Source organism: Oncorhynchus nerka, linkage group LG23, assembly GCF_034236695.1.
Source record: "Oncorhynchus nerka isolate Pitt River linkage group LG23, Oner_Uvic_2.0, whole genome shotgun sequence".
Lineage (NCBI taxonomy): Eukaryota > Metazoa > Chordata > Actinopteri > Salmoniformes > Salmonidae > Oncorhynchus > Oncorhynchus nerka.
This window is the reverse complement of record NC_088418.1, coordinates 28,588,715-28,601,455: the sequence shown is the minus strand read 5'-3', so window position 1 is coordinate 28,601,455 and position 12,741 is coordinate 28,588,715. Positions and strand designations below refer to the sequence as shown.

The 12,741-nt window shown below is 42.3% G+C and overlaps 1 protein-coding gene across 1 annotated transcript; it reads right to left on the bottom strand.

Moving 5' to 3' along the window:
- Positions 1-3,350: 3,350 nt before the first annotated feature.
- pus3 (pseudouridylate synthase 3) lies at positions 3,351-12,441 on the bottom strand. The gene is made up of 7 exons (XM_029628775.2): positions 12,302-12,441; positions 9,818-10,260; positions 9,274-9,551; positions 8,754-8,946; positions 8,479-8,588; positions 8,029-8,201; positions 3,351-7,193 (listed from the first exon to the last, which is right to left on the bottom strand). Exons 1-7 carry the CDS (start codon positions 12,339-12,341, stop codon positions 6,949-6,951), a joined length of 1,482 nt encoding a protein of 493 aa, XP_029484635.1. The 5' UTR covers positions 12,342-12,441; the 3' UTR covers positions 3,351-6,948.
- Between the last annotated feature and the right edge of the window lie 300 nt (positions 12,442-12,741).

Here is a 12,741-nt window from a genome sequence, read left to right as displayed (position 1 = left end):
AAGGATTTCACGATGGAGTGGAGGCAAGGTAGTCCAGATCTCCAGGGCCCCCACTTCTAGAGGACACCCATTAGGACCCCTGCGTAGAGCCTCACCTGATGGCCCACATGCTCCTACTCCTGTTGCTTCTCCATCAGTTCAGCCATGTGGATGCAAGATGTTTTTTTGTGCAACAGTGGCGTGCAAATAAGTACTTTCAAGACATCTATAGGGTATGTTATTTACTGTTGCTATTGGCTGAGATTTCATCCACATTTCTTTTAAAGTGCATGTCTTAGAAAGTATAATAATCACTGCAAAACCTAACCATTGCAAAAATGCTGACCCTCAAAGGTGGACATGCTGTGCTTCACAAAGTCCTACAGAGTTCAAAAGGAACCTTAGAGAGAGAGACCCAACCCAGGGAATGGTCAGGGGGATAAGGGGCAGGCAGCAGGGTAAGGTCATGGAGTGGTCAGGGGGAGAAGGGGGCAGGCAGTAGGGTAAGATCAGGGAGTGGTCAGGGGGAGAAGGGGCAGGCAGCAGGGTAAGGTCAGGGAGTGGTCAGGGGGAGAAGGGGGCAGGCAGTAGGGTAAGGTCAGGAAGTGGTCAGGGGGAGAAGGGGCAGGCAGCAGGGTATGATCAGGGAGTGGTCAGGGGGAGAAGGGGGCAGGCAGTAGGGTAAGATCAGGGAGTGGTCAGGGGGAGAAGGGGCAGGCAGCAGGGTAAGATCAAGGAGTGGTCAGGGGGAGAAGGGGGCAGGCAGTAGGGTAAGATCAGGGAGTGGTCAGGGGGAGAAGGGGGCAGGCAGCAGATCAGTGCATGCTCAGACACTGAAAGAGAGGACAGAGACCTATGGATAATCCTGCTATTTCATTTGCAATTCATTCTGTTCTGCAGCACAATGAAAGCATTGATAATGCATTTTGGAAAGAAGTTCTGCAATGGCCAACTGCTACAAAAAAACACAGAAAAGATTAGTGTCAGGTAGCTTAAGTGGCTGTGGAAAGATGAGAATGGTGATACATGCACTCGTGTTATGCAGCTAAAGGAAGGATTAAGCAGAGTAAGGTGCTGAGGCAATAACTATGTAAAGAGTCTGGGCCAAACACTGGTGTAATCAAGTGCTTGAATTAATTGAGTCACAGGAAGGAGTAGTAGGGTGGACCTAGTCCTATGGTAGGAGATGACTGTACAGATAGTGATGCTGTTGTCTGTGGTGATAGACTTAACTGTGTTGTTGACCGTACTGATCATTTGACCATTGATCAGAATAATTTGACAGATTATAAACGCTGCTGAACCAAATTTGACAAATACATTGTATGGGGTGGTCGTGATGTTGAGGAGCAACAGAAAGTTAAGACTTGCCCAAGAAAGGGGAAAAAATTAATGTTTGGATTATCATTTCAATGGCAGTATAATCAAATATTTGATTTCCAATTTTGGAAGAAAGTTGCCAAATCTTTGCAATGGCCAAAAGGAACAACCTTTGTGGAACAAGAATAGAAGTAACATTCAAAGTCTTCTTAATCAGATTAAGTTCATCAACCCTTTGAGCCTGTCACCCATATATAAGGAGATGGAAGATAAAAACCCAAGTCAGTGCAACATAGTTTAAAGACAGTACACTAATTGGCACAAAAACACCAAACAGAATGGGAAGGAGAAATGAGGTGACACATAAATATGTTGAGAATAGGTCACACAACAAATAAACCCAAAACACTGTGTTACACGTTCGATGTCATTTTTATTTCAAGCGTGTTGTGCAGATGAGCAGATCTTGACGTGATGCCTTAAAGCACTTCATGGCTGCAGACATGAGTGCGAAGGGTCGGTAGTCATTCAGGCAGGTTACCTTGGTGTTCTTGGGCACAGGGACTATGTTGGTCTGCTTGAAACATGCAGGTATTACAGACTCGGTCAGGGACAGGTTGAAAATGTCAGTGAAGACACTTGCCAGTTGGTCTGCGAATGCTCTGAGTACACATCCTGGTTATTCGTCTGGCCCTGCAGCCTTGGGAATGTTGACCTGTTTATGGTGCATTGGGATGCTATCGGAATCATTAACATTTGTAACAAGTATTGTAATAATTGTAATTATTCATAGTTACACTATAATAACTTCAAGTTATCATGGGTAGGCCTATTTCCAGGAAATATTAAACTCCTTACTATGTAGTATATTTTCAATATCAAATTTCAGTTGCTCAGATAAGGATATATAAAAAAAACATTTAAAAATAAACAGATACTGTGGCCTTTCTGTCATGTGAGCTTAAATGTGTTGTGGACACTGAATGCACTTGATGTCCTTGTTTTATGTTCAGGCGATATCACACATTCAGATGAAGATGGTATGAAGACCATTCCGAGCTCCAGAGAGGGATCGACTTGCATTGTCATCACATAATTTCCTGTGAACTTTATATGGGGCTATATTAACAGCCAATGCCGACTTCAGATGTTTGGCCGCTCAGAACAGAAGTGGCATTGGACTAGATACATCAGTGTTGACAAACATCTGAACAATGCACAAAAACAACTTTTGGGATTCTGATGAAATCAAATCACTGCAATTACTGAAAGAAATAACTTGAAGATGACCAAAATACAGCTATAAAGGGGTTTATGTTTTACAAGTATATCCTGTTAAAAAGGTTATATTTGTTTTACTGGGGGGGGGGGGGGGGGTATGATATGACGAAGCACAGTACAGTATTCTGGGACACCACTGGTGGTGGGATCAAGTCTAAAGTCAATAAAAATAAGGATTTTGCTCTGATAGTTGTAGCTTGCCTTGCCGCACCAAACTACTATGCCCCTGTAGCAGTTATGGTAAGCGAGGATCACACACAAATTGTAATAGAGCAGTTTTTTTATGCAATGAGGGACAAAGAAAGGCTGGTGCATGACAGTAAAACGGTACCTGTACAAATGGTGGTAGGTCCATAAGTGTTGTTGAATACAGCTATGAAAATGTTCAATAGTGACAGTATGTTGCTGTACTTGCGGCGCTGCTGAAAAATAGTCACAGGACAAGTCACGGCAAAAGATCTGGACTCCTGTATCATACGAGCCAGTGAAAGTTACTTAAGTGAACCACACAATGCAATGGATGAACTGCGGTGCAGATTATCTGAGCAGCTGGGCAAAGTTCTGAAAGAAACTAAAATCATCATTGAGCATCAAAGACAATAGTAGTAGTGTCCAATGCACAGATTAAAACCTTTAAGGGATGTTGGACACACTTTTCAAAAACATTCTCCTTGTAATACCAATTTGATCTGACCTTTTTGGCAGAAGATTTACAGATGTTTTCAGCCTTATACACGTCAAACCCAAGACAGAATAAGTACAGCAATTAGTGAGGTAACGTCTTTTCTTTTTTTATTTCTTGATGAAACAAAACATAGATTTGACTATTGTAATGTCAAATTGTATACTCTGCATAAAGCTGGCCAGAGAGACGTGAGGAAATCAAACTTCGCAATCCCAAAAAACACAAAGCTGCCAATCTGAGGAAAGCTGCGAAAAAGGAAAATAAAGAACCAAAGTATCTCTGAAGGTCTTTTCAAATTCCTCCAGCTATACATTCTAAATCGTTCAGTCTTAATAAAAAGACAAGGATGAACAATGATCAGAATTTACAGTGTAGTGGACCACCACACCAGATACTAATTGTTCTTGTTGTACCCGTGTAGCAGAAAATGTTACAGTTAAGAGACCCCATTTTTCCATCCAGTACAATTGAAATCCCAGTTGTTGGCAACAAGAAACAGATGTACAGATTGAGTTCTGTAATATTTCACTCAGGCACAAAATCAACAAGGGGGCATTTCTGGTCAGAGCTAGATTTGAACACTTAAGATACAGGCAAATGACTTACACATTTCAGTTGGCACGACTAGGGAAGGGATTGGACAGAAGGGGGTTTATATTTCTATGAAGTAGTTAAATGAGCCTCAGACACAAACAAAACTTGATTCAAAATGATATCATTTCTGTAATTCCACAGTATGAATACTTTCCAGTCACACAGTAGATAAAATGTTACCCATTTACATCTTTCTCAATACCGCATCAGAACTCTCTGGCTGCCATAATAGATTACTTAGAGCTAACCAATGGAAACAGTCTCCTCACTTCAAAAAGTCTAATTTCCCAGTTTGAAGCATTGAATTCAGTGACATTTTCACAACCCACGGTTCAAGAACTGCATTACAGTGGTGTAAAGGACATAGTTGAACATTAGTGTTCAGGAAATTCCACCCTCAAATGATATTCTCTAAATTCACAGTCTAAACATTTCCAGTCAGTGTGATACCCAGGCAGTGTATGGCCATACTACAAAACTGATAGAACCCAGGGACATTTCTGCAGCAAGAAATACCTTGTTGGTTCGAATCGACAGAGAAGTGTGCGCAATATATCTAAGAACTCAAAAGGCTCTCAACGATCAAGCTTTCATGTAACCCAAGCCCCACAGACTTTGCTTGTAAAAATGGACATGGCTAGGATCAAATTACCTAGTAGCTTTCCTCTACCTTGCATATTTATCAAACATACATAGAATTTGTCCAGTAGTCACATTTTCAGACGAATACCCATTTGTGAAATTGTATACATGTCACAACCATCTTTGGCACGTAAACTGTACTGAGACATGAGTCATCAGTGGGCTATAGATTTGAATCACTCAACAAATAGCTGCACAAAGACACGTTGTCTAGCTGCAATTGACATTTTAATAATGTAGCAGACGCTCTTAACCAGAGCAACTTAGAGTAGTGAGTGCATATTTTCCTTTGTACTGGTCCCCCATGGGATTCAAACCCACAACCCTGGCATTGCAAATGCCATGCTCTACAAACTGAGCCACAAGGGACCACATAAGTAGTGGAGGTTCTCCACTTTGGTCTGAAAGAAGTCATTCACTTATGCACTGTCAACTGCAAGGAATGTGATTCTTTAACATAAAAGGCATTCAAGTCACATGCGCCGAATACAACAGGTTACCTTAACGTGAATTGCTTAATTACAAGCCCTTAACCTCACAATGCAGTTCAAGAGTTAAGGAAATATTTACTACATTTAAAAAAAAATGTAACATTAAAATAACAAGGCTATATACAGGGGGAACAGATACCCATATACCACCCACCACTGCGACCTGTATGCTGTAGTTGGCTGGCCCTCGCTACATATTTGTCGCCAAACCCACTGGCTCCAGGTCATCTATAAGTCTATGCTAGGTAAAGCTCCGCCTTATCTCAGCTCACTGGTCACGATAACACCACCCACCCGTAGCACACGCTCCAGAAGGTATATCTCACTGGTCATCCACAAAGCCTTTCCTTCCAGTTTTCTGCTTCCAATGACTGGAACGAATTGCAATATTATTTTTATTTTTTAAACTCTGAAGCTGGAGACTTATATTTCCCTCACTAACTTTAAACATCAGCTATCAGGGCAGCTAACCGATCGCTACAGCTGTACATAGCTCATCTGTAAATAGACCATCCAATCTACCTACCTCATCCCCATATTGTTTTTTAAAAATGTTCTGCTCTTTTGTACACCAGTATTTATACTTGCACATCATCATCTGCTCATCTATCACTCCAGTGTTAATTTGCTAAATTGTAATTACTTCGCTACTATGGCCTATTTATTGCCTTACCTCCTCACGGCATTTGTAAACACTGTATATAGACTTTTTAAAATTTATTTTTACTATTGTGTTATTGACTGTACGCTGTTTATTCCACGTATAACTCTGTGTTGTTGTGTCGCACTGCTTTGCTTTATCTTGGCCAGGTCGCAGTTGTAAATGAGAACTTGTTCTCAACTACCCTACCTGGTTAAATAAAGGATAAATCAAAATAAATACAGAGTCAATGTGCTGGGGTACAGGTTAGTCGACTAAGCCAACTCAGAGGAAACTGTCTTCATTCACAGCTGAGAATATTGATACAATAAGCAATGGAAATTGGTTCAGTGATAACATAATTAATGTTTACCTTGAACTTGTAAAATCTCCTTTCGAGGATCACTTTGTGTTGATGTGCCGATTCTTTTGCAAGCCAACAATGACAATCTCTGTTCTGAGAGGATAGATGCTCTGCCTTGGGTACCTAGAATAGCACACAATTGGTGGTGTTCTGAGAATGTTACAAGTATGTCAATCTATATAACATAATTTTGAAAAAAATCATCATCAAAATCTGTCAGTTTAAGCTAGAGATATCTGGGTGCCTCTCAATCCACTGCATCCGCCGATGTCGCACTTCCGCATCTACGTTGAAAGGAGGCAGAGCTACTGCGATCAAGTGTTTAATAGATGAGAACATTTGCAGAATGTTGGCCAAAATCCATCTCGCGCCATCTTCTCCCAATGCCGGCCACTGGGCTTCCTCTCATCAACATATTTGGTGGTGATTGGAAATGCCTACCGGATGCTTCAGATTTATACATCTGGTTCATTGTTCCATCTGTGGTTAGGTAAGAAACATCTAAGTTAGCTAGTCAACTTTCTTTAGCTTACTAGCTAGTTTAGCTCAGTGCATCGATAATAAGCTCCCGGTATTCACTCGAATTCTACGAAAGGTTCTGCCTGATTGTGACAAATGTTTCGACTTGAGCTTCCTTGGTGGGAACAGAGATCCTATTAAATTACTATAATTAATTCTAATTCTATGGGTGGGCCACATAACCTTTCATCATTGAAGATTTGTCAAGTTATTTTAATCCCCTATCCAAGTTCTCCATTAGACATTAAACCCTTTTGGATTAATCTCAAATTGATTTATTCCAGAGAATAACAAAAACCTACAATTGTTTCTCCATTACATAAAAAAATCATCTAAAAGTAAAATAACAGCATTAAGAATTCAGACAATATTATATGATAAGTCCAATTTCTCTAGCAGGTGTCAATCTTATGGTTTCTGATTGTCCCTGGGGTCAGAAGGACGGCGACACGTCGGGGAGGACAGACGAAATGGAGGTTTTGTGCGAGTGCTTTGGCCTTTTGCCCTTGTGTACCGTTTCGCCACCATTTTCCCCTTCTTCTCGTTCAAGCCTGCCTCTTTTAACAAAGTGTTCTATCCTGGACTCCAGGCTCTCGCAGCGTGGACGCTCAAGCAAGGGCCGATAGGTCCGCTGTTTGGTACCTTCCATCAGCCAGCAATGGGGAGAGGAGGTCCCACCTGTTGATGGAGAAAATGGGTTGTTCCATTACACACCCCCATACAAAATCCCAATGTAACCTGAGTATAAGACAACTAGCACTTGCTCATACAGGCAACTGCCAAAATAATGGTAAGTCTTGAGTAAATGAGAGATACAAAGTACACTGAAAGCGGGCGCTTTCACACAGGTATGGTTCCTGAGTTAATTAACATTCCCTCATGCTTAGGGTCATGTATAAAAAGCACAGGTTTGGTGGCACCTTAATTGGGGAGAACGGGCTCGTGGTATTGACTGGAGCGGAATCAGTGGAATGGTATCAAATACATCAGAACACACGTGTTCCAGGGGTTTGATGCCATTCCATTTGCTCCGTTCCGGCCATTATTATGAGGCTCCACTGTGCTGGGCAGGCCATTATTTTCGAAACCATGGCTATGCCTCCATCCACAGGGCATGAATGGTCCCGGAATGGTTTGATGAGCATGAAAACGATGCAAACCATATGCCATGGGAGTCTCGTTCACCAGATCTCAATCCAATTGAAGACTTACGGAGGATTTAGAAGCGGCGCCTGAGCCAGCGTTCTCCGCCACTGGAATTTCCCGTTGAAGAATGGTTAAGCATCCCTCCAATAGAGTTCCAGACACTTGTAGAATCTATGACAAGATGCATTGAAGCCGTTCTGGCTCGTGGTGGCCCAACGCCCTATTAAAGACACTATGTTGGCGTTTCCTTTATTTTGTCAGTTACCTGTAGCCTTTATACTTCTTGACCAAAGTCTCCTATGCAGTGCTAGACAATAGGATAGGGATAAATAAAGTTGGATTTGATTTCAATGAAGGATTGACAGACCTGTGCTGTCTAGGCCTTGGATCATGCCGTGAATGACCTGGGTCTTGACTGCTGTCTGTGTCCAGTGGTGCTGCAGCGTGGCCAGGGCATGTTCCACCTCCTCAGCCTCCCTGCGCCAACTCAACCCCTCAAAATGGCAGTCGAACAGCACCAGGGGAAAGTCCACCGCCATGCTGAATGAAAAATAGAAAGACCACTCGCTTTTGTACTGGGTTGTGTTCATTAGGGCACACTAAGTCAAAATATTTTACAATGGATAAATGACAAGTTTTGGACATGTTCTGATATTACCTCCCTGTTTGAGTGTTTTCTTTCGTTTGGTGAACACGACAAAGCACTATGGTGGACATGTTTTCTAATGACTTGTCTTGTTGTCCAAAATAGATGTTATTTGCTTTTCTAATAAGTGTTTGGAAGAGTCTCTGGATAGCAATGCCTAGACCAACTCACCTGTATTGGGGTTTCCTGGGATTCGTCTTCACATCCAGGAGTTGATCCACTATCTCTGGGGGCTCCAGCTTCTGGCCAATCAGCAGCAGCACTGCCATTATGCACCGCACCTGGTGGAAAGAACAACAGACAACATAGCATGGAGTTAGTACTGGGTGATATAATAATACATTTTATTTGTAACGAGCTGTTCAAAAACCCAAAGTGCTAAAACATATGCAATAAGCCACAGATGAAAACATGTATGTCCAATGAGTCAGGGAGCATTCTCTGACCTGGTGATAGAGGAAGGCCAGTCCTTTGATCTCAAATATGAAGAGGTCGTATGGGTCTGCGGTAGTGGGCGCAGAAGGGGGAGTTTGATGGACAGGCTGGACCGTGGCAGACAGGATGGTCCTCTGGAACTGCAGCACTCCGTTGCCCACGTCCATCTTGCAGAGGTTGCGGAAGTCGTGAGTGCCTTCGTAGCTGTAGACCAATGAGTAAGGAGAAGATGCAGGGCTTTCAGTTCAGCTTCTAAAATGACTATTGTTTCAAACTGTGGTGGCGTTTCGCCTGCTTTTTAATCTAGCAGGGCGGGTTGTCCCAGCCTACCCATACTGCTGCCAACCTGACTAAATAATTTAGCTTCAGTCAGCATCATTTGACATTTTTAGATTCAATAGCAAATATTGTTTAGAAGACCTAAGCTTTGCAACCTGCCCTAGAAAGAATCTAGGGTAAACAAGACAATAGGGCTCATTGTTTATTTGACCCGTCTTCAAATTACATGCAGGATAATTTGGCACCACCCACCGTTTGGCAGCCTCTGCCATCAACGTTACATCCAGAGCCCCGCGTGGGAAGTAGTACCGGTAGGTTCTAGACTGACAGTCGAAGCGCGCACTGAAGCCCTGCGGAGCAGGTGACCAGTCGAGAATCCTGATGTCCTGGGGCAGGACTCTGTTCAGCATCTTCACATAAGGTAGCTCCGCCACGTCCACTTCGTTCTTGACACCAGCGTCGACATTGGACGGGAGAGTCACTCCTAGGCCTCCACAAAACTGAGTGGAGCGCAAGTCTATGGACATGACCTGTCAAGAAAAAACATATATATACTGTTAAGGCTACATGAGGGCAAAAAAACAAATGGGAGTTGGGAATTTGTTACAATATACATGTTTATGTCTATGCATGGACAGCTAGCAACCATATAGCCTTGCTAGCTTAATCTAAGGCATAACAAACTTGTCCATATGATTTGAAGTAACATAGTTGGGTTGGGAGAGGTTGCCCGCTATTGTGCCAATGTTTTCAAGAACTATTATTGTTGGAGGTGTAGTAGGCCAAGTTATCTGACCTGGGAAAAGGCACTGACTCCTTTGTCAGTGCGGCCACAACGGTGATAGTTAGAACTCTGCCGATCCTGGATCAGTCGAGTCTTCAGAAGAGCCTCGAAGAGCCGGGCTTCCACAGTGCTGTCTGTGTTCTCCTGGACAGCAAAGCCCTGATAGGCCCAGCCCAGGTAGGCTAAGCGGAGCGCAACATGGCGCCGAGGATGGGCAGAGAAATCAAACGGTCGGTCCCGACTCCCTCTTTTGCCCTTTTTCCTGCCACCAGCATCAGGCTTGCTGGTATCCTTCTTTCCATCAGAGTTGGTTGACACCGCCAACTCACCCTCAGTTCCTTCCTTGACCTTCTCTCTCAGCTGTGCTTTCAGTCTCCCCACCTCTCCTTCCAGGTCTCTCACTCGCTGTAGTAATTCCTCAGACATGTTGCTTTGCAAACGACAAAATAACTTATCTGGAAAGTAAGTTAGAATGACAAAGAGTTGGACTGTGTTTGAATGTAGCTATTAACTAAGACATTCCTTTTTAGAGTATTTCTGATTTAGTTAAGTCACCAGACAGTGACAAATCTAACATACGAACTTAACCTACACAATTGTCTGCTGCAGAAGGTCAGCTTGCTAGCTGTGTAAAGATATATACATTTAATTAGTCTAGTATGTGATTCAGATGTAGTTAGCATGTCAGCTAGCTAGCTACCCCATTCACTGATGGTAAATGCTTTAGCGCCTATTGGCGATAGTATCTTCTGACCAGAGTTTTATTAAGAGCCCTGATGCTTGCTCTAAACATTAATACGGATTACTTGCAGTACATGTGGCGGAAGAGTCAGAATTAGTTAGGTAACATAGATAATTAAGATGTCTTAACTGCATAATATGCTTATATAATTGAACGGTTGAACTCATTATTAGAATGTTTCCCTTTGGACTCTGGTGTTGGCAGTTGCACTTCCTCCCTCAGTTGGGGCTCAGTCACCTGGGGCCCAGAGAGGGGAGAAGTCAAGCTTGTCTATCACATGTCCCTGGTGCTATGCAGAATATCAGAAAGAGAAGGACAGGAGGGAACATCGTCTTCATATGTGAATGTGTCTAACTATTTTTAAACCACGTGAAGGGATGGTGTGATTAATGGGGAACCAATTACTTGTCTCCACAATGTCTGTGCACCAGTCACTCCCTCCTTTGGCCTTGGGGGAGATGAGGTCTGAGACAAGATGTGTGGGGTAGTGTCTCGAACCATTTGTATGTCATCTCGGATGTTCCACCTATCCTGGGATAATGTATGACCTAGATGCTCACTCCCCTCAGTGAGCTTGTCCAGGCGTGTGGTCAAGAAGGGGTTTTACTTGATATAGGAGTGTCTGGAGTTCACAATTGTATGTATGCCATAGAATGAGTTGGTGTTTGTGTTATGAAGTAACAGGGATGAGATCAGAGCCTCGTCTTAGGGGCCAAACTCTGAACAATAAGAACAGCCTTCATAGCAAATACTATCTGGCTCCGGGATACTCCTTTCTTATATATCAAGTTTCACCCTGTGATCCATTCCATACATCTATTGTTTTTCGTTGAGACTAAAAGGGCATAACTTTGCTGTAAAATATATTTGTATTCTTTGTACGTCAAATTTAATTGCCACAACACGGGAGTGTTGAGACGACCAGCCTCGTTATTATAGAAGCAATTAATTACTCTATTCAAAACGTATTAATAAGGAGAGCATAAAGTCATATCCCGATTGGTGATTGACCTCCTCTCTCATTATTGAATTAGAATTTCCACGACACACATTTTTGGAAACATAAGGAACGCATCTTTCATATCAGCAAGAAATGATAAAATAAATGTAAAAACGGTTAAATCACTACACAGCTTTATATTGGTTAGGTTTACTGTTCCCACACTGCCATATCTCCATGTTACATTGCTTGTTTACTGAAGACATAGGCAGCCACATATGCTAATTAGTTATATAACTGATCTGAACACCTGTGTGTAAGCATAACTGGGGAGGTAATGTAGTCCGTCAACTGGAGGAACACAAGGCTTGAGTATCTGTTCAAAACTGATACAACTATTTTTATTTGAAATATTCTCTCGCTGATATGGGCCATAACAGCATATGTTCAAACCGAGAACCGGTTTGAAAGCGAAGGTTTACTTTTCTAAACGTAAAAACACAGCGTCGGAATGGTAGTTTATGTTGAGCCAAATGCAGGCGAATGTAACGGCTGAAAACCCTAGCTTCTCAGTGGAAACTGTTGAGGAGAGGACGGCCCATAATAATGGCTGGAATGTCGCAAATGGAATGGCATCAGCCATTACCTCGAGCCCGGTCTCCCCAATTAAGGTGCCACCAACCTTCTGCGCTACACGTGAATAAAACGTGTTTTCGAGTGGTAGCTAGTTAGCTAGCTAGCTTTATTCTGAGAACGAGGCACCAGTGAAAATAGTTTCAGCTTGCAACAGCACAATAATATCAACATATTTTACCTTTACTTTGACGTGTAGCTTTGATGAGTAAGGTTATCATTGCCTATCAAGATACTTTGGTAAAACGTGACAATGCATGCTTCAACTCGTGCCTCTACCTCGGAATTAACGCTTCAGTTCGTTCTGAATCAGACGCAAATTCTAGACGGACTTATTTCCTGTAAGGGTTTCTGGGAGTTGCAGTTCATTGTTGACACTCATTGGTATTTTAGGCAGCTATATCTTATATTTTTATGTTTATGTTGTTGGCTATAAATAAACAAATATAAAGCATGACATCATCAAATAAACTTTATTCCCAACAAAGAATACATTTCAAGCTAAAAAAGTTTCCAATGACAGGGTAAAATATATGTGGACAGAAAGCACGCCAAGCAAACACAATATCAGCATCTTACTAACAGTAGCAGATGTGTGGAATTTGTCATGATAGTATCATT